A 27,339-nucleotide genomic window follows, 5' to 3' on the forward strand; every position below is an offset into this window, starting at 1 on the left:
AGGAAAAGGGGTTAAAGCAGAGTGAGCTGGGCAGAATGGAAGATGGTGCCGCCCTGAAAGGAGAAAATGAGCAAAGTGCTTTATGTGCCAGGATTTAGCAGCACAGTCCCTGCAAGGAACAACCAAATGTTCAATGCTGACACTCCTACATTGCTCTGAAGGAAAAATGCAGAGACAGACTGCTCCCAGAAAGGTGGCTGTGCCCTGGAGGGTGGATGTCAGCACTTCCCCATGCATTTGGGCACCTCCTGGGAGACTGCCAGTCTCTGAGAAAAGCCTTGCACACTTTAAAAATCAGGACCTTGGTAGCTTCTGGGCATCCCACTGGAAAAGACAGATTACAGGAGATTTAAAAATCTTCCCTCAGGTTTTCCAGGGAGATCTGGTGGGGCATCTTACCAACAGCCACCCGAGACAAGGTAAAGTTACAGTGAGCAGTAGTGTAGGCAAAATCTTTTGCATTTATTCATTAGAAGTTGATTAAATTAAAATTCTGGCAGTTAAATGAAAGAAAGACTACATCTTGGAAATTAAAACCCTGCCCTTGGATGGGGAATTAGCCTCTAAAGCAGAAAGCCCATTTGAATACTTCTTATGAGAAATTGAGGCAGTGTCAGAATCATGGCTACAGGCCTCTCTCCTCCACTTGTTTTCCAGTCTCATCCCAGTGAGTTTGACATGGCAGTGGCAGAGTTGTCCCAGATGTTAAGCTCTGGAGACTTTAGGATTGTTTTAAATAATGTGGGCTGCTTGCTTAGCTGAACCAGTCTCTCTGCCAACATACTTGCTATGTATGGCAAACACACTGCATTTTTTGGCTTCAAAGACACTTTCCATGTCATCGATGCAAAAAATTAGGTGGGCACAGTATGTCATAAAGGTAAGAAGATAATCCAAACTTCCTACCTCACCAAAACACAAAAGAAGTCCCTTATTTATTTAACATTACAGGAAAGAAACAATTTAATCTACCAACCACAAAGATAATACTAATTTAACTTGGTTGCTGCGAGCACTAGGAACTTGATACAGCAAGCTCCTCTATGAGATGGCAATTGTTTCTATTTTTGTAGGGACTGGTATTCATGAGATTAAGCAAGATGCTCTGCATGCAGCCCCAGCTCCCTGGTGCCTGTTTTTGGGCAGTACTGCAGCAGCAGTGTTTTCCATGGGGCTAAAAGCCGAGTCAGTGTGAAGCTCTGTGTGGTGCAGTTTGATCTGGCAAAGAGCAAAGCTGCTGTGAATCAGGAAATAAAACCAAAATGCCTGTCCTGCATGAGGCTTTTGGAATCTCGTTAGAAGGATTTATGCAGTGTTTTTCCAGGGAGGAATACAAACCCTGTCTATTTATGTTTCTCACTCCCATCAAATTTTCATGGAGTGCTCCTCCCCTTTGCTTGAACATTGGGATTTCTCTGCTGGTTCCAGGCTCAAGGCAGACACTCAACAATAAAGACTAAATGCAGCACATACCAAAGCCCATCACAAAATGTCAACCCTTCAGTAGCTAACAGCTGCAGTTGCCTGAGCTGGTGCCCTTCTTGCTCCAACTGCCCACCTTCCTGCCATCTGCTAGGTAAGGAGCACACAGGTAGGGATGTAAGTACTCCTACACACAAAATCCTGCATCTGGGATTTGCATTGGGCTTGGGCTCAGACCCAGGCTGACCCAGGCTCCCCCCACCAGGTGCAAGGTGGGAAGCACTGCTTCTGGCTGAAGAGTGAGGGTTGGCCACACCATGCCCCAGCAGGACGTCCAGAGGAAGCTGTGCAAGTACGTGCCAGCTGCAGCAGGGATGCCCTATTTCACAGGCACCTGGCTGCTGGCTGCAGCTCTCAGGATGTCAAGGCATGGAATAACCCCTGTCCTGTCTGAGATGGGACTTTGGAATGTCTAGGAAAGGGACAGAATAGAAATGCTGCAGTTTATCTGCAGTCAGTATTTGCCCATGTCTCAGATGCTCTGCACAATAATGGTCTCCCCAGAGCCAAAGAGCACCAAGGATTTTTAAAGGTCTGGGATGGCTTCTACACCGTGAACAGGGTAGGTATATTCAGCCTTGAGAGGGCAGATGTGAGAGGGCGAGGAGGAACTGTCTTTCATGCAGTTAAGCTCTTGGGTGTAGGAAGGAAGCAGGGGGAGTTGGTTTCTTTCCACAGTGCAGAACTGAGAGGAGGAAGTCTCCACTGCGGGATATTGAGGTTTGCAAGAGTTCAAAAAGGAATACCTTGAAGAAAAAGCCATCAAGGGCTATTAGATGGAGACACCATGTCTGGCTCAAGAAATGCTGATCACTGAAACTTGGGTGAGGTTTCAGAGAGAACTGCACCTTTTCCCAGTTCTCTCTTCCTTAAGCATAATTTCTTCTTCATTGTGGCTTTTTTTTTTTTTTCCTTATTTTTGTTCAAAGCTTCTCAGGAAACGAGAAAGGGGATAATATGCAGAGCACAGGCTGTCCCAGGGTTATAATGCTTTACTGCTTGCTGGCAGTAAGTAAGACCATCGGTGATAGCCTGAGAGGAGGGCGGATTGGCCTGTTTTATAGCCTCCTTTGTCTCCCTGCAGCTCTCAGTACTGCTCAGTCATTAAAGAAGTGACCCTGAAAAGTGCTGGCTGAAGATGAGATTTGCTGTTGCTTCCTTCAAGAGTGGCTTCAGCATGTGCTTCACATCACAGTGGGCTGCATTGTCACCCCAGGCCTGGAGCAATCAAAGTAGGGGAGGCTTTAGTGCAAACGCCTAGAGCAGGAATCAGTGGCTCCAGGGCAATGTTGTGAAACAAGGGGGACATCCTGGTCCAGGACACCAACTGGGAGTGAGAACCAATGCACCTAGATCCCAACCTGCAACCTGAGGGAACACACATGGGTGGGTTGAAGAAGCCAAGATGTACCTGCTGCCTGCTCCAGCTGAGCGTCATGTTAGTGGCCAAGTGCAGATGCAGCCTTCATTATACAGAGAATGAGGAAATATCTGCAGGGAAGTGGAAATCAGAAAGCCAAACTCCCTTCTAAGAAAAGTGAAATAATCTGATCAAAGGTGGGTGGGAAGGAACTGTTCTGGGGGTGTGTTAAAGCTAGGCTAGTTTTCCAAGCAATGATGAATCAAATGTTTTCTTGTGAAGTTATATTCATCTAGAGAGAGATGACAATGACAATTCTTTTTCTTGGTATTCCTTACTAAGCAGCTAAAAACAGTGATGTGATGCTAACAGGGATGTGTGATGACAGAGCAATTTTGGGTTGGCTGCTTCTGGAAGAGGAAGGCCTTTTCTCATTATTTGAGTTTTTACTCTGCTGGATAATGAAGTCAGCCAGGGGATACAGTGAGAAAGCATCTTTACCTGGGCTGTTCACTCTTGTGTTGAAGGGATGTGTGCAGCACCAGAGACAGGATATGGACAAGGAAGAACTTGGACTTGCGAAATAGAGGATGGAAAACAGAACAGGAATGAAAAGTGCTGCTTTTTGTTTTGTTTTGTTTTTCCTTTTATTTCTGAAGAGTTTTACTTTCTTTCAAATAGCGCAAGATGTGTCCAGCTGTTTGTTTCCTTGGAAAAAGGAAAAAACTGCCAGACCCTGGTCACAAAAGTTAGAAACACATTGGTCCAAGGTGGCATCTTGCCTGAAAGCAGGACTGGCTGGAGGGGTGAGCAAGAAGTGTGTGTGTGACAGTGTGGCTGCTTTAAAGAGTGGAGGCACTGCCAGAAAGCAGGGTGGGACACAGAGGTGAGCCCAGAGGAGACAGTGAAGGGTCAGCCACTGCTCAGGATAGCTGACAAGGCTTCCATAATGAAGACTTGAATCTCAGTCCTTATAAGCAGCAGTGAATGCTGCCCTTTTTCCAGTCACAGGCTCAATCTCCCCCATCTGTGCAGGGGACACTCAGCTGCTCAGGGATGAGTTGCTCACCTTCCCACTCTCTTGGCCAAGCCCTGCAGCAATGGGTAACAGCAGCACTTCACACTGCTCTAAATATCATGTCCAGGATACACTGACCTCATGGACCTGCCTGGCAGGAGACACCTCAGTGAAGCAGGGAATCAAAGGACTGGAAACAGTCCTTCAACATCCAAGTAAAATGTGTGAATCTGTATAGGCACCTGTCTAAATATGTATGTGTGCATACAAAGAGATGAATGTGTGTGTCACCAGGTGGCAGATCCCTCACGTCCTCCTAACACAGCTATCTCACAGAGCCCTGGATGCCTGCAGTCCTGGAGACATGCTTCTGCCTTGTTGGTGCAGGCTGGCAGTGATTTTCCCTTCCTGCTCCTGGTGTGGAAGGATCAGAATCCCAGAGCCAGGCAAGGAGACTTGCTCCTCACCATCCTGTCCTCAGCTAAACCTGGGCTTGGCCTTCTTGCAGCAACTTTGTCCCACCTCCCCAGCAAGGGTGTCAGGAAGCTTTGAGAAGGGTTTGGTGACAAGCTGCGAGGCTGAAAGTTGGCATGTGCGACAGGGCTGCTGTCAGGCTGAGCATGGGCTATGGCATCTGCAGGTGGGGAGGTCCTGAATTCCTTCTCCGTTGCCTCCAGGACTCATGGATATACTCGCAGAGCCTGGGAGAGCAGAACAAGGCAGGACCTTCCTGCAGCCTTCTGCTGCTCCCCAGCGGCCGCGTGGAGAGGCACCACAGGCGGATCCTGAAGGGTGAAGCCCGGACGGGAGCTGTGGCATCTCGAAGTGGAGGCCGTGATTTCTTTCTCCATCTTCCCCAGATCTCATAGTTGATTCTCAGCGGGCTGGGGAACAGTAGGGTGATAAGGATGTGGGGGAGATATAATCACAAGCCTAGAGTTTTTTGAAAAGAAGTAAACACTTTTGGAACCTTTTAGGGCAGTAGACAGTACTTTGTGCATTTATTTTCCCAAATCAATGAAAGCTCAAAACGGTCTCAATTTCTTTATCCTAATAATTCACTTGCTTCTTAAAAAGATCTTCCTACCTGATTGTGTTCTTAAATAAAAAGCATGATGGCAAACACATCAAATTTCCAACCTGCCTAGGGTGTTGAAAGCAGTGTAGTTCTTGTTACTGCAGAGAACAAGAAATTGTTTCCTCAGTGTATTCATAAAATTAGTCCTCCAAATTGCCTGAATGTTGTTCCTTTCAAACCCTTTGTAATTAAGGGAAATAATACTGTGGTAAACAACACTGTTTCTTAAGCATCTTGCCAGGCAGTATCACAGCAGGTGCTAATATTTCCCAGTTCTCCCCAGTGGTGCCTTAAGTTTGTAAACTTGAATTTTTCAAGGCTGTTTGGCCTTTGGGACGTTGGAGCACTTACCCACACACAGATCTCAGTGTTGTGCTCCTCCTGCTTATGCTGAGGCTCTTGGAGGCTGGAGGTGCCACTTGTGAGACTACTCTGTTGCTCATTAAATGCCCCTGAGGTGGGTGCTGCCATCATCCCTGTTTGCTGTTGCTGGGCACTGAGCTGGCCATGAGGGTGTATGTTGGAGGGACATTTAAGCAAAAAAAAAAAGACAATGCTGCTAAGAGAGCAAAGTAGGAAAATGGCAAATAAAAGACAATGTCTCCAGCCATTTCCTACACCTCTAGCAGAGCACCTGTCACCCACTTTGCAAGGCTGTCCTGGGACAGAGTTACTGAGATTACCTGATTTGTCAGGGAGTCTGGGCACCAGACCAGGGCACCACTCTGCAAGTCTCATGGAAGTGTTGCTATCAGTGTGGCTGTGGGCCAGACCCTGAAATAGGAGTTGTAGTTCTTGGAGGCACAGGGTTGAAAAAGGGGTTTTTTTACCTGGAAAAAGCTTCAGTATTTGAAAAATAGTTTGTAATGCTCTCCAAATTTTTTTTTTTTATTTAAGCACTTAATAAGTTGATTTCCTAGGAAGAAACAGGTATTTCATTAAATCCAGTTTTCCCACTGGCATAAATTTTAGTCAACAGACTGCAGGCAGTTTAATTTTGAGCAGAGTCAGGCCACACAGCACAGAGGCAAGTAGAGCTGTCCTTTCTTTATGGAAACAAGATTGCAGAAGCTTGATAACAGATATGAGGCAGAGTGTCCCACAGAATTTTTGTTGTCTATTTTTTTTAACAGCATGGTGTCCCTTATCTTTAGGAAAAGAATGCTTTAAAGTGACTGGAAAGGAACAGGAATACAGCAATAACAGACAAGGATATGATCAATCATACAGCAGAAAAGATACATGCAATTTTCTATTAACAATATAAAATCAATAATACTATTTAATGTGAAACTGCCTTTGAATGTTTGGGGAAAAAAAAGTTGCTGTACTTGGAATAGTTAAAGGTGTTATTAGGACATGGTGCTGGACTTTTTTATAGCATATTTCATCCTGCTGTTCATGTGAGCACAGATTTGCTCCTTCTCATTTTGGTCCCAGCCTTCTCCAATCATCAATGTCCCCTTAGATTTGGAAGCAAGGAAGGGAGAATCTAAATGTCAGTGAGAAAAGGAAACTTCCCTACTAATGCAACTGTAAAGAAAAAACAGAAAATATCAAAAAAATTTCTCCTGAAGTCCAGGAAAATAATAACCAGTACATCATAGAGAAGAAGTCACTGTAGGTACATATAAATATAATTATGTACAGTGGGCTATTGTCTATACATACATATAACCTGTATGCTCTTTTATCTATACACGTGTTTAAAATACTTGGACTTTAAATCATGCTTCTAAAAAAATCTCCTGCATTTCAAGAGGCTGGCCACACCATGTGTCCTTTCCCTCACTGCTGACCCAGCTCCCCAAGCTGATGCTCAGGTGCACTGGGCATTTCTACTGTACCCACTAACTTCTGGACCCTTTTTCACAGTCCCTCTGCTGCCACTTGCCCTTCCCAGCCATCCAGTGTGAGGAGTTACTGCTTTGGTGGTGTGGGTACACTGTGGGGTGGCAGAGCTGGGGTACAGGGCAGATCCCCATGGTCCTAACACAAATCTCAGCGTTGTCCTACAGGTGTGAGGAGGGCATGGGAGCTTTCTGGGTAGTCTTAGCATTGCCTGGATACTGCTCTGTCCTTTCTACTCTCTCCCCTGACCACTAGGAACCACTTTGCCTGGTGTTCCTGCCACAAGGATGCTTATGATCCCTGGGATGTGCACACTTGTGTTTCCTGGGGAAGTCAGTTGCCCAGAGCTACTGGGATGCTGCCCAGAGAGACAGCTGGTGTGGGCACCACACCTTGGGACAAATGTCATGCCACTGGCCTCGGGTATCTCCCTTGTGCCAGTGCACTGGGCCTCCTGACCCAGAGCTGTGCAACACCCTGGTCTTTCCATCTGCCTGAGGGTGTCTGCCCTGAGCTTCCAGCTGACTTGGCTGTGTCAGAGCCCCTCCTGGGCCAGCCCTGTGGCTGGTTCCATCTCTTCCCCAGCACACAGGAGATCATCCTGGAGCTTTCCTTTTCTGAGCAAGCCAGAAAACGTGTACATGCCAGAAGGTCTCACAGAAAGACAGTGGTGTCAGTAAGTGTGCAACTACTGCAGCAGCTTTCTAGGCTCAACTCTCACGCAGGGAGGTTTGATGGGAAGGCTGGAAAGGACGAGTGCACAGCACCCACAGGCCATGGATGTGCTTGGAGTACAGCCAGTCTTGAGGGTGGATGGACACTCATGCCACCACCCGCAGCTGGCAGGGAGACAAGCCAACAGGGCAGCACAGCGGCAATTTCCCCCGGGCGTGTAGCGAGAAGTCCGCAAACTCCCATGTCCCGGGGCCATCTCCGCGGCTTGGGCGATCCCCCCGCTTTATCTGGTGGATGGGACTCCTTTCCCAGGCAGTGGCAGGCGCCTTATCCTCTGGCCGGGCAGTTTTCCTCCCCCGGCCGCTGTTCTCGCTCTCCTTGTTGTGCTCCAGCGGCTCTTTCACAGCGCTCAAGGTCGAGGCCGGCGGGCTGGGGGTGCGCGCAGCCCGTTGTTTTCGGGGGGTGCCCCCGCGTTCAAGGCTGTCGCTGCCTTCCCACGGCCGCTGCAGGTGCTGCGGGCCCGGTTCTCACGGCTGGCTCTCACAACAACCCCCGCCCGGCGGGACGAGGCGAGGCGGGGCGGGGGACAGGGGTCCCCCCGTGCCCCTCGGCTCTTGGCGGGCGGTGGGTCCCAAGAGTGCCCGGCCCGGGACCGCAGCTGCCCCGCCCGAGGCCGGCGACCCCCGTGTCCCGGCCGGGGCTCCCCGGGGCAGCGCGGCGCAGCCCCCGCGGCGGCGGGGCGGGCGGGGGTCTCGGCGGGCGGTACCCGCGGTGCCCAATGGCCGCCCGCGCCCGGACATAAAAGCGGCGGCCGCGGCTCCGCGCTCCCTCCGCCGGCCGGGCCCCCCGGAGCCGCCCCTCCCCACCTCCGCCGCCGCCGCAGCCATGGGCCGCCCCCCGCCGCCGCCGCTCTGCCGGGCGCTCATCTTCCTCAGCATCCTCCTGCCGCCGCTGCTGCCGCCGGCCGGGAGCGCCGCTGGCGCCGGGACACGCCGCGCCCGTGAGCCAGGACCGAGGGGGGCGGGCCGGTGGGGGGGAAATCCCTGCCTCATGCCCAGGGGCTGCGGTGGGCGCCCGCCGCACCAGGGAAGCTTGCTCATCCCTCCGCGATGGGCAGTGGGGGGTCCCCTGCCACTGAGGATGACCCCGTTTTACTCATCTCCCGCTGGTGTGTCCTTGACGCCTGTGCATACTTGTCACCCTGACAGCATGGGGACCCCTGCGTCCCGAGACGCCCTGTACCGCTGCCTAAAAGGCTTGGGGGGAGGTCCCTGCCTTCCCTGAGCAGGGACGAGAGGTGCAGTTCTCCTTCCAGCCCCAGAGGAGATCCAGAGGTGCCCTGGATGGGACTGGTCCCTCCCCGTACTGGGCTATGCCGGGACCCCCAGGCGGGGAGCTGCAGGGGGCTGTGAAGGTGGATGCCCGCTGCGGCCGCCCCGCCTGATCCTGGGCCCGGCTCCCTCTTGCCCGCAGCGCCTGCCAGCCCCGCGTGTGCAGCCTCACGCCAGGCCGCCTGCGTTTCCGGCTGCATCCCCGTTCCCTGGCTCTGCGATGGCGAGCAGCAGTGTCCTGACGGCACGGACGAGCAGTGCGGTGAGTGGCACCCATCCGGTGGCATGGGGCAGCCTGGGGAGCTGTGCTGCACAGACATCACGGGGCCTTGGGGAATGGTGGGGCAGGACAGGACAGAGGCACCTCAGTCTTTGCCGGCTCTGCCTGCGTAGCATCCTGCAGGGACATATGTGCTCCAGAGATCCTTAGGAATATCTGTGGCATGAGAACACATCCTGGAACTCTGTGCTCCTTGGGCACTGCCAGCACCCGTGCCGTGCCAGGATGAAGTGGACCCTTGTTGTTCTGCTGTAGCAGTAGGTCCCAGTGACTGCGTGTTGTCCCTGCAGATGTTGCCTGTGGCGGGGACCCCCATGTGTGGCAGTGTGACGATGGCCGGTGTGTTTCTAGCAGCTGGCGCTGTGATGGTGCTGCTGACTGCCTGGATGGCTCTGATGAGCAGGACTGTGGTATGTACTCTCTGCTGGGGCTGAGTGGGGGTGGCTGGGGGTGCAGGGCAGGCTGGCGAGCGCTGCGCTGTTTCCTCAGTGTGCGGGTCAAAGAAGGTGCAGTGTCCCGGCACCCACCACTGCATCCCGCACTGGGAGCTGTGCGATCGGCACCAAGACTGTGAGGATGGCTGGGATGAGGAGGGGTGTCCCCAGCAGCCCTGCCTGCCTGGGCAGTGGCAGTGCAGGAACAGGGTGTGCATCATGGCTGAGTGGAAGTGCAATGGGATCGATGACTGTGGCGATTCCTCGGATGAAGATGTCTGCGGTAAGCAAGAACACTGGATGCTCCTCCATTGGGTGAGACCTGTCTGGGCCAGCTGATGCTTTGCAGGTCCTTCCCATGAGGCTGGGACCCAGGGTATTGGTCTGCCCTGCTGACATGAGCTGTGTGTGCCATAGCTCCCTGTACGCCTGGCATGGTGCGGTGCGATGAGGGCAAGTGTATCCTGGAGTCGCTGATGTGCGATGACAAGGATGACTGCCTGGATGGCACGGATGAGCCCAGCACATGTGGTAAGTTACACACAGCTGCTGGCTGATGCCCATCTGGGAGGGGAGCCACAGAGCTGTCCTGCCTCATGTCACCCTTTGCTGCATCCCCACAGGTCGGAGCTGCTTTGTACGCAACGGGGGCTGTGCAGAGACGTGTACTGACACGCACTGGGGAGTGCAGTGCTCCTGTGGGGCTGGCTGGGTGCTGCAGGCAGATGGGCAAAGCTGTGCTGGTAAGGGGAGGTCAGGGTCCATGTGCTTCCATGACGTGTGGCCTTGGTCACTGACAGCAGTGTCTCCACAGAGCCCGTGCTTCTGGGGAAGCACCTGCCTCTACCCTGCTCCTGCCTGTGTGTCGCGTAAAGATTGTATCTAGATAATGTCCCAGCAGCAGCTGGTGCATTTTGGGGCTGAGGCCCATGTTCTGGTATCTAGGCAGCTTGCCTGTAGTCCCAGGGAAGCAGTGGCAGTGCTGTCTGGGGCAGCTCTGTGGCAGACTGCTGATCTCACCTATCCGTGCAGATGTGGACGAGTGCTCCCTGGAGTATGGACCCTGCAGCCAGCTGTGCACCAACACCCCGGGCACTTTCAGCTGTGCCTGTCTCCCGGGCTACACCCTGCGGCATGGCACCGCCTGCGAAGTGACAGGTAGGGAGAGGAGGGGAGCCCAGGCTGCACCCCCCCCAGCCATGTCCCTGTCCCTGAGGGGAGTGCCCTCCCCAGCCATGTCCCTGGTCAATGAGTGATTTTCCTCTCACCCTGGCAGACAATTCAACACAGATCCTGGTGGCCGTGGGGCAGGACCTGGCCCTTCTGGATGTACGGACCCAAGCCTACAGGCCCCTGCTCTCCACTGAGACAGAACCCCGTGCCCTGGTGTATGACCTGCTCCGAGAAACCTACTACTGGCTGACAGAGGATGCAGAGCTCCGTGTCCACCACCCGGGGAAAGGCACACAGCCTCTCTATGCAAGTGAGCAGGACCAAGCGTGCTGGGTGCTGTAGCAGGGCTGAGAGCTGGCCTGCCACCCCATACTGCTTTTCCTGTATAGAGGAAGGGGCAGCCTGAGTTTGTCACACAGTCTGGAGCAGGTGTGCCTTAAAACTGCTCTGTTTCTACAGATGCCGGAGAGGTGAACAGCATCTCTGTGGACTGGTTCACAGGGCAGCTGTACTGGGCCAGCAGCCATCCTCCAGCCATCTGTGCAGGGCTGGGTGATGGCCGTGGTTACGTGACAGTGCTGGGGAAGGACATTGCACCAGAGCAGCTGACAGTACATCCAGCTGCAAGGTGAGCAGTGAATGAGCCAGGGTTGGCCCAGGCTTCTGGGATTGCAATGCTGGTGGTGCCTGCTGCAGGGCTATGGCAGCACTGGTGTTATCCTGTGAAGTGGGTGCTGAGTGCCTGCTCCCAGGTCCCTGTACTGGGTCAACCGTGGACAGAGGGGCCGGACAGTCATTGCTGCAGCTGGCATGGATGGCTCAAACCGGCGGGAGCTCACGGTTGTGTCCATGGAGGAGCCTGTGGGGCTGAGCCTGGACCATGTGGCTGGCAGGCTGTACTGGATCAGCGAGTACAAGGAGGTAGGGATGAGAGGCAGCAGGGCTCTCTCGCACCCAGGGAGATGATGAGGTGGGAGTTGGGAGGGTGGCCCTTGTTCCTCTGTGTCCATGGCCAAAGCATGGGAGGGAGCAGGGAGCAGTGCCTAGGTCTGGCATACATCCCTGGGCTGGGAGGAGAAGGGCCAAGGTGTGGGGATGCTACATAGCTACCATGCCTTGCCTTGTCCCCAGTCCATCGAGACCCTGCGGGTGGATGGCAGCGGGCGCCACTCCTTCCACGCTGTTTTGCGGAGCCACACAGAGCCGCTGGGCCTGGCTGTGTTTGAGAGCCGGTTCTTCTGGACCGATGGCACAGAGCTGGTGTCAGCCACCTGGGCCTCTCCCCAGGAGCATGCAGTGCTGCTCCGTGCCTCTATCTCAGCTTTCACTGTGCTGCATGCCCTGCAGCAGCCTCCCAGTGAGTACCTGCATGTTGCTGCACTGCTGCAGGGCTGGCAGCATGGCAGCAACCCCCGCTGCATCCCTGGGTTCTAGGGAAGGCTCACTGAGTTCTGGAGCTCACCAGGTCCTGCCCAATGTTTGCCTGGTGCTGTGATGAAGGGTTGTGGGGTTGGTACAGAGGGGACCTATAAAACTGTAGGAAAGGCCCATGGCTTTGGGTAGACCTGAGCCCCCTTAACTCACATGACACTGCTATCCTGCCTCCAGCCCTTATCCAGTCCCAGGACAGCCTGTGGTTTTTGGAAACTGGGAGAGATACTGGGGTCATGACTACCTGAGCTTTTAACATCCTCTTGCTCCCAGGGGACACTGCTGCATGTGCTCTGGGCCTGTGCAGTCACCTTTGCCTCCTGTCCCCTGTGCATCCTCGGGGCTACAAGTGTGCATGTCCAGAGGGCCTCTTCCTCCTGCCCTCGGGGAAGTGTGCAGGTGAGCAGGGTCTGGCTCTCTGGAGTGGTATACATCCATGTGAGAGTTGGAGAAGGGTCATAAAGGGCTGTGGCTTTGGTGGGATGAGGTTCCCAGCGCACACCAGTGCTGTGACATTTCTGTCTTAGTTCATTCTGGTGACCCTGCCCAGTATCCCTGGGGCTGTGCTCACACACCGCCCTTATGCTCTGCAGAGCTGTCCATCGTGTATGCATCAGGAAAGGCCATCTCCCTGGTGCATGTGGGCCCTGGAGCACACACCAAACTGGTGCAGGAGTGGCAGGAGCCCCTTCACTTGCAAGATGTGGACTGGCAGAGGTCAGTGCTCTATGGGACAGATGACCGTGGGACTCTCCTGCGTGTTGTGGGCTACCCTGGCTGGAGAGAGGCCATTGTGACTGGGATGCCAGGTGAGACTCTACAGATAGAGATAGAGGGCACATTCCCCTTCCTGATACTTTCTGATGCCTGAGGATCTCCTGGGTGCAGAGGATAGTGGTCTGAGCAGTCTGAGTGGTCTGTGCAGAGCACAGTGAGGCCACGTCGAGGCAGTGGGCAGCTGTACCCTGGGTTTAGGGTCTAGGGGCACCCAGGCAGAGGTGCAGGGTCATGGGACAGCCTCATAACTGCTTGCCTGCTCTTGCCAAGTCTGCTCTGCCCGTGTGGACATCCGCTCGGGGGACCTGTACTGGCTCGCATGTAACCGGAGGGACATCGGGGTGATCCGGACGTCTGACAAGGCCCCGCGCATCCTGCACCGGGCTCGCAGCAGCATCCAGCACCTCTTCTTGGACTGGCAGCGTGACACTCTGTACTGGCTGGCCCGCGGGCAGCCCCTGCAGGCGCTAGGCCTGGCAGGGGGTGCTCCGTGGGATGCCTGGAATGAGACATGGCCTGGAGACCTGCCTGCAGCCATGGACAGCAGAGCCTTCAGCGTGCTCTGGAGCTCAGCCCTGGGTGAGCCCTGCTGGTGTCTGAAGCAGGGAGGGGAGGTGGTGGATGTAGGAGGGGTGATCAGCCATGTCCCACATGCAGCAGTTCCCTGCCTGGGCAGTGGGGTGCTCATGGGGCAGACTCGGGACCCTGGCCTCAGCCATGAGGTTCCTGCCATAGCTGTGTGTTGTGGGGTGCAGGGTGAGCCATGAGTGGTGTGGGCAGGCACAGGTCTTACCATGCCTCTGCCTTACAGGCCTGCAGGCACTGAGTCTGACCAAGCAGCAAGCAGTCACCCTAGCACCCAGCTGGTCCCATGGCCTCGTGGCCGCCTTTGAGCCATACCTGGTGTCAGCAAATGGGACAGCTCTGCTGCTATGGGACCGGAGGACGCTGGCCCTTGTGCTGTCCCTGCCGGCAGCGGGTGTGCAGGGAGTGGTGGCCTTCGTGGGCTCAGAGCTGCAGGCTGGTAAGAGTGGCCATGGCTTTGTGCCTGGTGCTGCTTCTGTACCTGACGGGGCTGGGTGGCCTGTGCAAGTCTGAGCTGTGGCAGGGTGCCTGGCTACTGCATGTGGGGTGCTCTGGGAGGTGCCTGAAGTGCGGGGAGGGTATGGTCCCAACAAATCCCAAATCCTCTGCCAGTGCCACCAAGCAAAGAGTCTGCTGTGCCACTCCTTCCACCTGTGACCACCACTGTGAGGACAACCACAAGCACCGCTGCTGCTCGGCTTACCACCCCCACCACAACACCACCGCCAAGCCAGACCACCACTGCACTCAGCACTACTCCTGCACCAACCAGCAAGGCTACTACATCACAAACTACCACCAGACAGTCCACCACCAGACAGTCCACCACCTCTGCACCAACAACTGCCCGGACCACACTGACCAAGACTACCACTGTGCAGCCAGTCACCAGCACCACTCGATCTTTTACAACTAAGATCACTGCCCCACAGCCAACCACAACCACCCCACGCTCAAACAGTTCTGCACGGGTGGTGACACCTACGCCACCCCTCCAGTCCAGCACTGCACACACCCTGACCCCCATTCTCCATCTGTCCTGTTCTCGCACGCATGTGCCCTGCCGTGATGGCACTGGGTGTGTGGCCCAGGAGTACCTGTGTGATGGGGAGAAGGACTGTGCAGATGGCTCTGATGAGGATGGGTGCGCCCAGCTCTGCAACACCCCAGGTAGGAGCCATTCTTCTGTCCCCTGTGCAAAAGGGGTCTGGGTCACCCTGTGCCAGGCCTTCTGCTGCTTCCTAGTGGGGTTTTTGGGACAGGGTCCTGGTAAAGTCCTGGTAAAGTCTGATGCTTGTGATGTGACATACTGGTTCTTTCTGAGCTTGGCACTGGGCTTGAGGTGCTGTTGGAAAAGGATAGAGTTGATCTCACTGCTCATAGTGACCTAGATGTGGCTGAGTTGAGACTGCCGCAATCACCTTGCTGGGGACCTAGGCTCCTGGAGATGCACTGTCTAGGAGGGACCAAGCCTTGTCCCTTGCGGGGCCTTTCTAGGTCACTGGAGGGCTAGAAGAGGGTCTGGGCACCTTGGCTGCCTTCTGCAGGCAGTGCAAAGCCCCTTGTCTCCCCAGGGGCCTTCCACTGTGCGAGCGGAGCCGTGTGCGTCAGGGCAGGAGAGCGCTGTGACGGGGTGCCACAGTGTCCCGACGGCTCGGATGAGACGGGCTGCTGGACCCCCACGCAGGAGTGTGCCCTGCGCTGCGACGCTGCCACCCGCTGCATCCCCAGGAGCTGGCTGTGTGACGGCCATGCCGACTGCCTGGACCACACGGATGAGCAGGGCTGTGGTAAGACCCTGCAGCTGAGTGGGATGGACTCTTGGGGCTGCCTGCCCCACAGGTGGATGCACTAGGTTTCTTGTGGGTCCTGAAGCAGGCACTGCCCAGGGCTGCCTGCTGAGAGGATGGGGCCAGTGTCCCTGCTCAGCCCTGGCCTTTGCCCACAGTGCTGAAGGAGTGTGGTCCGGCTGAGTTTTCCTGTCGGAGTGGGCAGTGTGTGGCCCTGGCCCTGCGCTGCGATGGTGACCACGACTGCCAGGATGGCTCGGATGAGGAGGGCTGTGCTGTGCCCCGGCCGCTGCTCTGCCGTGAGGGTGAGGTGACGTGTTCCCACAGTGGGGAGTGTGTGCCAGAGGCCTGGCGCTGTGATGGTGCTGCTGACTGTAGGGATGGCTCAGATGAGCAGGTGAGTGGAGCAGTGGGGACACAGCCTGCCCCCACTCATGCCTGGGAGGGCAGGTAGCCTTTTTCACCCTCTGCCTTGCAGGGCTGCCCTTGGGAGGAAGAGCTGTGTGAGGACCAGCAGTGGAGCTGCTCCCGTAGCCGTGAGTGCATCCCTGATGTCTGGCGCTGTGATGGAGAGACTGACTGCACTGATGGCAGTGATGAGGCTGGCTGTGAGCAACAGCTTTATTTTATTCCCTGTCTCACCCAGGGGTGGCTGGTGGGTGCCTAGCACGGAGGGAGATGGGTATGTGTCTGTGCTGAGATTAAGGGCCCATGTGCTGGCTGCCTATTCCAAGCAGCTGTGGTGGCTCCAGGTCCTGGGTAGCTGTTCTCCCTGCAGGGACCAGTGGCCTTTGGATTAATGTAGCCTGAAGCCAGGCTACTGGCGCAGCTCTGGATGTGGCTGCAAGTGAGCTCTAAGCAGCCTCTGGGAGCAGCTAAATCTGCCCCAAATGAGCAGAAGGAGCTAGTGGATGAGGCTCAGGGCAGCCTTCCCATGTCCCTGCAGGCCACCCTGCTCCTTGCCAGAGTAATGAGTACCCCTGTGAGCTGGGGTCCTGCCTGAATGCATCCCTGGTGTGCAACAGCCGGCAGGACTGCGCGGATGGCTCAGACGAGGGTGGGAACTGCTCTGTGCCCTGCCAGCGGTCCTGTACTCACCTCTGCTACCCCTCACCCCAGGGCCCTGTGAGTGCCAGCAGCCCTGGGGCAGGGGCTTGTCATACCATGATGCCCTGCTCCAGCTGCAGAAGGGAGCCTCATGTCCCCAGGGTGGGCAGCTGATGGTTCCTTTCCCCCCAGCGGTGCTGGTGTGGCCCGGGCTATCGCCTTGCTGCGGATGGTCTGTCCTGCATGGACATAGATGAGTGCACGGAGTGGGGCAAGGGAGCCTGCAGCCAGACATGCCTCAATGCTCCAGGGTCCTACAGCTGTGGCTGTCTCCCTGGCTACCTGCTGGAGCCCGATGGCCACACCTGCAAACTCACTGGTAAGTCCTGGGGTGGCCAAGCAGTGCTGAGGCTGGCCCTGACCCTCTAAGATACACTGAGGGCTGGTGGATACTTGTCCTCCTGTGTCTGCTGCCCATGGGAAACCTCGTAGTCCTGTGAATGGGCTGAGTCCCAGCAAGCTCCAATGCCTGTGAGTGCTGTGTCCCTTGCCTGCATGTGCTGGGACCATGGGACCATTAGTGCTGAGCAGGGTCCGTGTGGCTCTGTGTTACCCCAGGACCAGAGCCCAAGCTGCTGGTGGCTGTGCAGTCCGTGGTGCTGTCCTATGGCCTGCGGAGTGGCCATGAGGAGGTGGTGCTGGCCACTGACAAGGATCGTGTTGTCTTCTCACTCGACTATGACTTGGTGGAGAGGAAAGTCTTCTGGATGGACCTGGCCACAGAGAGCATCCGCTGGCAGGACCTCAGCTCGGGAAAGAAAGGCACATTGGTGAAAGGTAGGCTGTGACAACATGGGGTTAGCAGGGCTGGCCTCCCCCACTGTGCAGTCTCCAGGTTGCAGAGGGGTGCCAAGCTGTGATCCCTTATGTGGAGAAGCACTAGTGGGAGCAAGGTTGGGAGGAGCCAGAGCTTCTGGGATGGAGGGATTTGGGCTGGGAGCATTATGCCAAAGGGCTGTGCAGTTGTCACCGTACGCAGTTGCTGCCTCTTGAATGCATTTCAGGTGTGAGATCAGACTGTATAGCAGTGGACTGGCTTGGGAGAAACCTGTACTGGACAGATGGGGTAGCAGGGCAGATTCTGGCTACTCGCTTGGGGGCTGCCTGGCAAGGGATACCAGAGTACACTGTGGTGATGGATGGAGACCTGGACCAGCCTCACTCCCTGGTGCTCCAGCCTCTGGCAGGGTAAGTCTGGGACAAGAGGACATGAGGACCTCCTTACCATCCCTGCCCTGCCCCATTTTCCTCTGTGGAGGCAGATGAGAGGCTGGGGAAGAGGGAGGATGGCCTCACCTTGTTGCTGTGGGGAGAGAAGAAAGAGCCCAGATACCTGCCCCTGCCCTGCATGGAGCTCTCAATGCACCCATGATGAGATGGGAAGCTCCAGGCTGCTTTTCTGGGCTGCCTTGGTGCTGGGTTGATGCTGTGTCAGGTCCATAGGCTCATTCCTGCCTTCCCACTAGGCTGATGTACTGGTCAGAGGTGGGGAGCCACTCACGGCTGATGGAGGCCAGCATGGATGGGAGTTGGCGGCACGTGCTGCTGGCCCAGGGACTGGGCTGGCCCACAGCACTGGCCCTCGACTTCCCCACCCAGAGGATCTTCTGGCTGGATGAGAAGCTGGGCAGTGTTGGTTCTGCACGTCTGGATGGCAGCAGTGTGAAGGTGGGGTGGGGCACTGGTGGTGGGGCTCTGATGGGCACCGGGATGGGCACTGACAGGTGCCTCTCTGACAGGTCCTGAAGCTGCGCTGGGTCCGGAGCCCCTTTGCAGCAGCTGTGTGTGAGGGGCAGCTCTACTGGTCGGAGAGGAAGACATGGTCCGTGCAGCAGGTGGACAAGGCCAGCGGCAAGAACAGGACTGTGCTGCTCAAACGGCATGGGCAGCCCCATGGCCTCCAGGTACCTTCTTGGGGAAACCCAAGCCCTGCTGTGCCAGCTCTGCTGATCTCCCATCCTGCACAGTACTGCTGTCCTCTGAGCGAAGAGGCACTGGAAGCTGTACCCCCATCCCAGTGATCTTTGAGCAGCAGTCTCTGGTCAAGGGTCTCTGGTCCCCTGGGACCATCTCTGCCTCACCATCCTGCCCTGAGCTGGGCTGTGTGTGGGCCCTGGGAGCATAGTGTGCTGTCAGTCATGCTCAGCTCTGCTGGCAGGTGCTGATGGAGCTGAGGCTGAGCCCACTGTCCCACAGGTGATGCACCCAGCCCTGCGCCCTGCGGCCCCCAACCCGTGTGAGGCGCGTGGCTGCTCCCACCTGTGCCTGCTGAGCACCAGGCACACGGGGCAGTGCCGCTGCCCCACTGGGCTGATGCTGGCCGCCAACGAGACCACCTGCCTGCCCATCCGTGATTCGGCCTTTGCCCTCCTGGTCTCACCTGCAGCTGTGGCACAGGTACCGCCCTCTGGAGCCAGCCCTGGGGGCTGCTGTTCTTACCACTGTCAGGAAGAGGGGTCCACATCCTAGTGCTGCCTCCTTCCTCTAGGTCTACCTGAAGGACCTGCCCACATCAGCTGGATCCCAAGGGCTTCCCCCACACCGGGCCCTGCCTTTGGCCAAGGTGAGCCGCCTGACAGCTGTTGACTATGCAGTGAAAGACAAGAGTTTGTACTTTGCAGAAGTGGGAGGCAATTCCATTGGACTGCTGCGCCTGAAGGACTGGGGACGGCTGTCCTGGAAGAAGGCAGTAGCTGTGGAGGGCACGGTGACATCCCTGGCCTTGGACTGGCTGAGTGGGAACCTTTACTGGATTGGGGGGCAGCCACCCACCATCCACGTGGCAGCTCCCAGGGGGCGGTGGGTCCTGGCACTACTCAGCGAGGGGCTGCAGGGTGCTGCCTGGCTGGCACTGTGTCCTCGTGCTTCCACCATGTGCTTTGTCACAGCAGCTGGCAGCCATGGGCATGGCGCCGTGGTGGAGTGTGCAGCCATGGACGGCACTGGCCGCAGAGCGGTCTGGAGGAGAGCCCGGGCTCCCACTGGCCTTGCCTTTGGGGGTGCTGGCACCAGGCTGTACTGGGCAGACCACGGTGAGTGAGGACTGAGCCGGCGCACTGCGGGGCGGTAGCAGTGGTACAGGCACTCAGTCTGCAAAGCACAGCCTGGCACAGCCCTGAGGGGCAGCCCGGAGCCCTCTCTGTTGCCACACTGAAGCCTCTCCACCTGTACCTTGCAGAGAGAGGAACCATCAGCAGTGTTGAGCTGGATGGATCCCGCTTCCGGCTGGTGCGGGAAGGGCTGCATGGTCTCTCACTCTTTGCTGTAGGAGAAGGCTTTCTGCTCTGGAGCACAACCTCAACCAATGGTAGGTCTGTCTGCTGTGCTTTGCCCAGCTCCTCCTACTGCACTAGGACACGTGGGGGTACAGGCTTGCCCCCCCTCTGTGGAGTCAAGGGGAAGCTAGGGGACCCCTCACCTCCCAGCTCAGGCACCCTTGTGGGAGGAGGTGGAGCAGTGCTGACCCCATGTGTCCCCAGGCTCCAGCAAGATCTGGCACAGCCGGCTGGAGCAGGCTGAGAACTGGTGGTTCCCGATGGAGCAGGAGCTGGTAGCCATGAGGATTTACAGCCAGTTCTCACAGGAAGGTGGGTCTGGGACTGCCCTAGCCCAGGGCATCTGCGGGGTTCAGCTGTGCCTTGCGGTGGCCATGCTAACCAGCGCTGTTTTGGCAGGCACCAATGGCTGTGCAAAGAGCAATGGGGGCTGTGCCCAGCTCTGCCTGCCCAACCCTGCAGGGAGGCAGTGCCGCTGCTCTCCTGGGTACCACCTGGTGCACGGAGCAGCGTGTGCGCTGGCACCGCCTTGCCCCGCCCTGCTGCAGGCCTGCCCCGACCTCCAGAGCTGCATCTCCAGAGAGCAGGTCTGTGATGGGCACCCCGACTGTGCCGACGGCTCCGATGAGTCTGACTGTGAGTGCCCACCCACAGCTGGGCTGTGCCAAGGTCCTGGGCATGGGACAGCCTGCCCAGGCTCGCCCAGTTTGGCAAGGGGTCTTACCTGAGTCTCTGCTGATCCATGCCCATCCCTCCAGGCGCCTCAGTGAAGGTGGGGACGCAGGTCCCTGCAGTGGCACCATCAGGAATGTCCCACGTAGAACAGGAACCAGTCTCATCCATAGCTGCACCCCAGCCTCGGCAGCCCCGCCCCAGCCTATCTGCAGCCCCTGGCCCCCAGGAGCATGGAGAGCCCTTCGTGGTGCCCCCCAGCACGGAGGAGGTGCTGGGGGCTGTGCCCTGCAGCAGTGAGACGTGCAACCTGCGCGGGGACTGTGCCATCGAGGCTGGCCGCGTGACGTGCCACTGCGCCCTGGGCTATCGTGGCGACTACTGCGAGGAGGCCGAGGTGCAGCCCCTGGCAGGACCCATTGTGCTGGGGGTAGCTGTGCTCCTGCTGCTGGCTGCTGCTGCTGTGGGGGCCCTGGCCTACATGCGGAGGCGGGACAGGCGGAGGAGGTGAGCTCTGGGGCTGCACTGGGCCGGTGCAGCTGGGAATAGAGAGAGACAGGGTCTCTGCCCAGGGACAGTGTGGAGTCCTGATGCACTCCTGGGTTATATGGAAAGCTGCAATCACCCCAGCAGGCTGTTACCAGGGGTTGTGGTAGGACTTTGGGATCTGCCCCATCTCCAGGAGTTGGCCGTGCCATTCTTGGTGTACATTTTTCCCTCTCCAGGACCTCGAGCACTGCTTCCACTCGGGTGCTGACCCTGTACCACCGTGAAAGTGATCCAGAGGAAGAGGATGAGGAGGAGGAAGAGCTTCCCCCCAAGAGTGATACATTTGTCAATGAAGCTTATGAAGGGAAAGAGGTAAGTTGCATCTGGAGCAGGCCCTAAGGACCCCACTGCCACCCTGCAGTGCCCCAGGGCCCAGTGCTGGCATGATGCCCACTCCTGAAGCAAGCTCTGCCCTCCTGCTGAAGGAGAGGGGCAATACCAATAGTGCCTAGAGTCTGACAGGGCCGTCCCACTCTGCCTGTGGCTGGACCCCTGTGCTAAGGTGTGGGGTGGGCTTAGAGAGGTTGGGTCAGACCCCTGATACACCTATCTGTGATTTCTGCAGGAGCTGCCAGCCCTGCTGAGGAAAGGACCATCTCACATCAACACCGTAATTTCATAAAGGAACGTTGTGCAGTGTCTCTTGTGCCGTTGTGGTTTGTGTCTGGGCTGGGGAGGGGAGGTTGGTTTGCTCTTTGTAGATTTCTAAGACCTAGGGAACGTAAGAATGCAGACAAAAACGTTTGGGAGGTTTATCAGGAAGTCTCCAAGTCCAACACACTCTCTGAGAATGTCCCTTGAGTACTGTCCCTCTGCAGCAAGGCTTACCTTGCTGACCAGGGTGCCTTGGGCTCACCTGGAGTAAGAATCTGGCCAAATAACTCTGCAGGAAGCTGGCTTGGCTCTTACCTTGTTATGCAGGGGGCTGAGAAGGATTTTATAGTGGAGTTCTGACCTCCTGAGTGTCCCTTACAAACCAGTGAGACCAGTTTTACCACCTCACACCAAGCTAATTTTGAAAGGGGAAATAAAATGCTATTTTTTTTCTGTGATCTTCCTTCCCCCACCCTCCCCACTCCACCCTGAAGTGGCTGTGCTCCAGGAAGGAGAAACCTCTTCAAGAGATGATTTTGACCATGGGGGGGAAAGTCCTTTGGGAAAGTGCTATAAAAGCTAGCTGTGCCCTTCTACAGACCTTTCCTCCCTGCTTCAGGCAAAACAGGGAAGCTGGGTGTGCCATGCCTGCTGGCTCTCAGCCCAACCTGCCTGGCAGAAAGCCCATAACCATCCCACAGTACAAACGCATTGCTTTGAATTTATTTTGCTTTTTGCACAGTCCAGAGCTGGGCAGAGATGTGAGACAGGTGCTCCCCTCCCCTACTGCCAGCTCTGAAGGTTACACACTTCTGACCTGTATGTTGCTTACATGGGAGCACCAAAGCTGTCTCTGCCCAAGCTGTTGTGCATGGTACAGGAAGATGAGGTAAAAGCAGCACAGAGGGACTGGAGCCACCTCTGGTTCCAAATCCAGCATGGCTTTGGCACAGTTGTAGATCCTGGAGCACAGCAGTCTTTTGAGGAAGTTGCAAATATTCAGAACAGGTCCTTGGTCTTGTTTCCAGCAAGAGAGAACCCAGGGGGCTTCAGAGGGGCCCCAGGAGAAGGGCATGGCTTGGTAGGGGCAGGGGCCAGCACTGCTCTTGATGTCAGGGACGAAACTGCTGTTCCAGTGCTGGGACTACAAGTCAGAATCACAAGGTGGGCTTCTCCCCCAGCGCTGTCCATCTTTCTCATCCTCCAGCACGTCCCAGGGATTGTTGTAACCTCTACTGGAGCCCGACTCAGCCTCTGTCACAGTGGTGGGGGGCAATTTGGGAGCTCTGCGCTCCTTGCAGCAGTGATGGAAGCTGAGGGTGAGGGCCAGCCCCCCCAGGATTTCCAGACAGCTTCCCAGATAGCTCAGCACCAAGCTGTAGCCTACGGTCAGCGTGCTGCCAGGCGGGGCAGGCAGTGCCCACAGCTCCTGGGTGTACCAGGAGCTGGGCACGAGGCTCATCAGCCCGGAGAGGAGCAGCACCAGCCCTGCCATGCCGGCCACCAGGTGCCGGGGCTCCAGCTGCCAGCAGCGAACACCCAGCGCAGCCACCACCAAGCCCACCAGGGTGACCACCAGCGAGGAGGGCATCAGCCCTTGGGCCACCCGCACGGGCACCTGCTCAAAGTAGCCCAGCCCGTCAGCCTGCCCGCAGAGGCGGTCGTGGGTGCTCTGCCGCTCCCTGCATATGTCCCAGATGCCCTGCTCCCAAACGACGTCCATGGGCTGGTCAGGTACGAGGCTCACCTGCCTCCAGCTGGGTGCCAGCGTGCCCGTGAGTGTCAGCAGGAGCCCGCAGGGGCACAGCACCAGCCCCACGATCATCTCCGCCGGCGTCCTCATGCTGGGGACGTGGGTGAAGCGGGCTCCGGAGGGCTCCCGCTCGCCCGAGGTCCGCGGGAGCTCCGGGGCACGCAGGACAGGAGCTGTGGCACCGGTGCGGGCAGGGCGGGGGTCCCGCGGCCGTGCCGGAGCCCCTGAGGCCGTGCCGGAGCCCCTGAGGCCGTGCCGGAGCCCCTGAGGCCGTGCCGGAGCCCCTGAGGCCGTGCCGGAGCCCCTGAGGCCGTGCCGGAGCCCCTGAGGCGGGCAGCCCGCGGAGCCGTCCCAGCCCGGGCCGGGCTTGGAGAGGTGCGGACAGGAGGCGGCGCCGGCGGGCGGGGCCCGGCCCGGGCTGGCCGGCACCTGCGGCGGGGACAGCGCCTTCCAGGGGGACAGCGCCTTCCAGGACTGCCGGAGCCCGCGGGAACAGCGCCTTCCAGGGCTGCGGGAGCCCACCGGGAGCGCCGCATCTCCGGCCCCCGCTGTCCCCTCGCAGGTGGCGGGATGGGGGCCGTGCCCGGGCTGCTGGGGCGGCGTAGGACCCTGTTACAGCTCCCTTCTTTACCTGCATGCCAGCTTATTTTGCTATCAAATTAGCTAACTAATTAATTAAAATAATTAGGATGAAATGCTGGTAGATCTCACATTTGGTAACTGGCCCAAGAAACCTCCCCATCTCCCTGTCCTTCAGGGAGAGCTGCTGGGCTGGGCCCTGCTCCTCCCGTCCCACGCTGCCCTCAGAGGGCACCCGCAGCAGCCTGGCTCTGGGCAGGAAGAGTCCCTGGGATGTCCACTGAGACAGGTACGGGAAATCACCACATTTGAGAACGCCAGTGTGGGATTTTGAGCCCCAAAAAGCACTCGTCCTGGGCCTCGCCAAATTTCCCTGAGTTTCTGCCAGTCACACTGAGCCCAGGAGAGGGCAGCATCCTCTGTGGATGGATTTGGGATGAGCAACGCCGGCTGAGCTGGAAGGCTGGCTCTGTGTGTGCCCCACGGCATCTTTGCGCTGCTGGTTCCTGGCCTTGGAGGGAGGGAGGAAGGAAGGCCTTCGGTCCAGAGGGCTGCGTGGGGCTGTGCTGGACCAGCTGCCCCCGGCTCCCTTCCCCACTCCTCCGTCCCACAGCTATTTCCCGAAGTCCTGAAGCCCTTCAGCTCTCTGGGTGCCAGATCATTTTGGGGAGGGATTTTGAAGTTGTTGAACACTGGATCTTAGTCCAGCTGGAAGGCAGGGGTGGGTTGGACTCAGCCAAAGGCTCATGTCTCCAGCCACATCTACAGAGCAGCCAGATGAGCATAGCTCCAGAACAGGAACACCTGGCTTTGTGGTATGTAGCCAGTAGCTTGCTAAAACTTGGCACTCCTCATCTGGGAAACTAAGCCAGGGGTTACTGATTCCTTTCCTGTTCAATTAACTTTGGTAACTTTTACCCTACTCCAGCCACTGACTCTGTGCCAAGGCACTCACTACTGCCCTGGGAGCTGTGGGTCCAACCAACACACCAAATGCTGCTGGCCTGATGTGTTTCTTGAGTCTGCCTTCTGCCATGGGATCCCCACACAGGAACAGGTGCTGCAAGCCTGAAACCTTATAGTCCTGACTCCCTTGTGAGCTGTGTCTGGACACCTTTCCATCTGGACACCAAGTGGAGGTTGGCTGTGAAATGTAGTGCTCCTGGAGGAGAGGGGGGCAGAGGGAAAGGGCTGGAAGCAAGCTGGGTGGCACAGTGCCATGGATGAGTGCCTATCAGTGCCCTTTGCCTCCTGCCTGCTCAGGAGGCTTTTACCAAGGTGACAAATCACAGCTTGGTGGCAGTGCTGTCAGGTGTAGCAGTGGTTGCCCATGGACCATCCAAGCCAAGCTGTGAGCAGGTGATAGCAAGCCCTGAGTCCTGCATGGCTGGCCAGGACTTATCTGCCCATCCCAGAAGTGTGGGTAGGCGTGTGCCAACCCTGATGGAAAGGGAGGAGTTCTCCATTTTGTTGGATTTGCCCACATTCTACCCAGAAAGGCTAAGAAACCTAGAGGGTAATGCCCACCCTAGGCTTTGCAATGCCAGCCCTAGAATCCCTCTCTTGCAGCACCTTTCTTTTTCTCTTATCTGTTCCTCCAGCAGTGCTGTGCCCCTCTTTCCCTTGCTCATGCAGGCTTGAGTCTGGGAGGTGGCCAATCCTTGAATCTGCAGCTGCAGCAGAAGCTGGATCCCAGGAATATCACAATTATGCACCAGGGCAGGTTTAAAAACCTGTGCCTTTCCAATTTATTAATAATGCCCAGGAGGATGCATTCTGCCCTTTGGGCTGATGCCCAGGCTCCTGGCTGTGGGACAATGATAAGCAGATTAGGTGATGTGGCCCTGATGCTGGATGACCTGCCCTGAGTAAGCCTGGGGAAGGAAATGGGATTAACAGAGCTGTTTCCCGTTGCCATAAAGTTATAGATTGTTCATTTCTTCTCTTTTACTTTCTAATGAGGTGGTATGAAAAGAAATTCAAAGAAGTGCCTGGCCCTTTCCAAGCTCTGGGGAAGCATTTAAAGCCATCTGGCCTCAGAGATAAAATGGTCTGGCTGAAACTGCCTTCCTTCCCACATTGCCCTAGCTACTGAGTGGGAAAAGCCACCTTACTTGGTGTTTCCTACTTCTCCAAGGCTGTGACTTAGTTTTTTCCTACGCTGTCACAGTCATCTCTTTAAGAACATGATGGAAACTTTATCCAGGCCTGGTTGACTTGGCTTGCATTTTATTACTATTTTTTAATACCCGTTGTAAATTGGAAGAGCAGCAGAAGGCCTTGAGCTAATTGGACCTGGAAAAGTTCTAGGGCAGGATAGTCAGAACTTGATTCCAAGGAAGAATTTTTTTTTTAAAATTCCATGATGAGGTATTTAGTGTTGAGTTGCTTCTTCCAGCCTCAGATAGCCTGCATCACTGAAGGCTGGGAATGAATTCAGGGCAATATTCCTGTGTTCAATCTCTTCCCTGCCTCTCTAGCTGTCTGCTTCCAGCCACTAGTGGTGATGGCACCCCGACTGGACAAGTACTGGTGTCTCTTAGGTGACAGTGTGAGGTCAGTGTGGATAGGACCCGAAGCTTTTGGATTACCCCATTGTCACACCAGCTGAGCAGGGTTTGCCTGATGCCAGAAATGGCCAAAGAACACACACACACAACAATCTCCACAGCTTCCTATGTGATTCGTAGTCTGATCAGACTTCTAGGCCCAACTGAGCTTTCAAAATGTGGCTCTGGAGAGAAGAGCTTCCCTGAACAAAGTTAGCACTGCCCCTCCATTGTTGGCACTGAGACTTGGGGACAGGAGGGTCCTTTTCAAGGAGGTTATTCCAACTCCCTTCCTCAGCAGCAGCAGGATCTCTCACCATCCTGTTTGCTGTGTGAGGAACAGTTGGGGCCAGGGCTGTTTAGCAGGAGCCTGCAGCTGGTAATTCCTGTTTACATCCCACTGACCCTGGGGCTTTGCCTGTGTCACATATGGCAAGATGCCCCCATACCACCACAGTGCCTGCGTGTCCTGCAAGTTACACTGTACCTGATTCCTTCTTGGGCTTGAAGTGGGCTTGGCCCATGCTGGACACCAAGCCACAAGGCTGCCAGGTCTGTGGACATGCACTGTGCCACCCTGGGTTGCTCTGTGATGGCAGGTAGCCAGTAGGCACAATAGCTGACCCTGGCTGTGTATCATTTATCCTCTCTCTCACCTGAGGAGAATACACTTTGCAGAGTGTGGCAGTCACCTGTGTCTTGCCTGATGTAGGAGATGGGAACTGGCTGAGAACAGTGCCCGTGCAGGCAGGACCTGCACTTAGGGGGCTGCAATTTCCTCTGGTCTAGACACTTGTATAGCTCCACTATCCATCTGTGTTTACCTTTCAGTTTAAACCCTAAATCCCTGCAGGCTGGGATCAAAGCACGATGGCTCAAACAGTCCATGCTGTGCTTTTTAGCATTAGACCTGGCTGTCTAAGCCTCTCCTCAGTCTCCATCCCAAAGGAAAATTTCCTTAGCCAGGTGTCCAGGTTGAATTATTTTGTTCTGACC

At 56.4% G+C, this 27,339-nt stretch overlaps 2 protein-coding genes across 2 annotated transcripts; one reads left to right on the forward strand and one right to left on the reverse strand.

Moving 5' to 3' along the window:
• The first annotated feature begins 1,739 nt into the window (after positions 1–1,739).
• LOC129121052 (uncharacterized) lies at positions 1,740–21,505 on the forward strand. Its single transcript, XM_077176617.1, has 36 exons — positions 1,740–1,774; positions 1,987–2,044; positions 4,538–4,652; positions 7,871–8,464; positions 8,938–9,057; positions 9,366–9,485; positions 9,565–9,792; positions 9,927–10,040; positions 10,133–10,252; positions 10,542–10,667; positions 10,786–10,992; positions 11,142–11,310; positions 11,435–11,603; positions 11,814–12,039; positions 12,387–12,512; positions 12,707–12,922; positions 13,161–13,469; positions 13,702–13,914; positions 14,088–14,645; positions 15,050–15,265; positions 15,424–15,662; positions 15,744–15,873; positions 16,212–16,390; positions 16,505–16,691; positions 16,931–17,149; positions 17,377–17,560; positions 17,839–18,040; positions 18,112–18,276; positions 18,569–18,769; positions 18,861–19,404; positions 19,551–19,679; positions 19,852–19,959; positions 20,047–20,283; positions 20,406–20,826; positions 21,045–21,180; positions 21,434–21,505. The coding sequence occupies exons 1-36, from the start codon at positions 1,740–1,742 to the stop codon at positions 21,488–21,490; spliced, it is 7,377 nt and encodes a 2,458-aa protein (XP_077032732.1). The 3' UTR covers positions 21,491–21,505.
• Positions 21,506–22,606: 1,101 nt separating this feature from the next.
• Positions 22,607–23,305, reverse strand: CLDN23 (claudin 23). Its single transcript, XM_054633877.2, has one exon. It carries the CDS (start codon positions 23,303–23,305, stop codon positions 22,607–22,609), a length of 699 nt encoding a protein of 232 aa, XP_054489852.2.
• Positions 23,306–27,339: the final 4,034 nt, after the last annotated feature.

This window comes from Agelaius phoeniceus, chromosome 4 (assembly GCF_051311805.1).
Source record: "Agelaius phoeniceus isolate bAgePho1 chromosome 4, bAgePho1.hap1, whole genome shotgun sequence".
Classification (NCBI taxonomy): Eukaryota; Metazoa; Chordata; class Aves; order Passeriformes; family Icteridae; genus Agelaius; species Agelaius phoeniceus.

Bases quoted from the DNA above. Each gene is read 5' to 3' on its own strand.
- LOC129121052 (XM_077176617.1), top strand. From the start codon at position 1,740: ATGCCCCAGCAGGACGTCCAGAGGAAGCTGTGCAA. The intron at 9,793-9,926 runs GTAAGCAAGAAC...TGTGTGCCATAG, and splicing joins CTCGGATGAAGATGTCTGCG to CTCCCTGTACGCCTGGCATG. The intron at 15,266-15,423 runs GTAAGACCCTGC...CTTTGCCCACAG, and splicing joins CACGGATGAGCAGGGCTGTG to TGCTGAAGGAGTGTGGTCCG.
- CLDN23 (XM_054633877.2), bottom strand. From the start codon at position 23,305: ATGAGGACGCCGGCGGAGATGATCGTGGGGCTGGTGCTGTGCCCCTGC.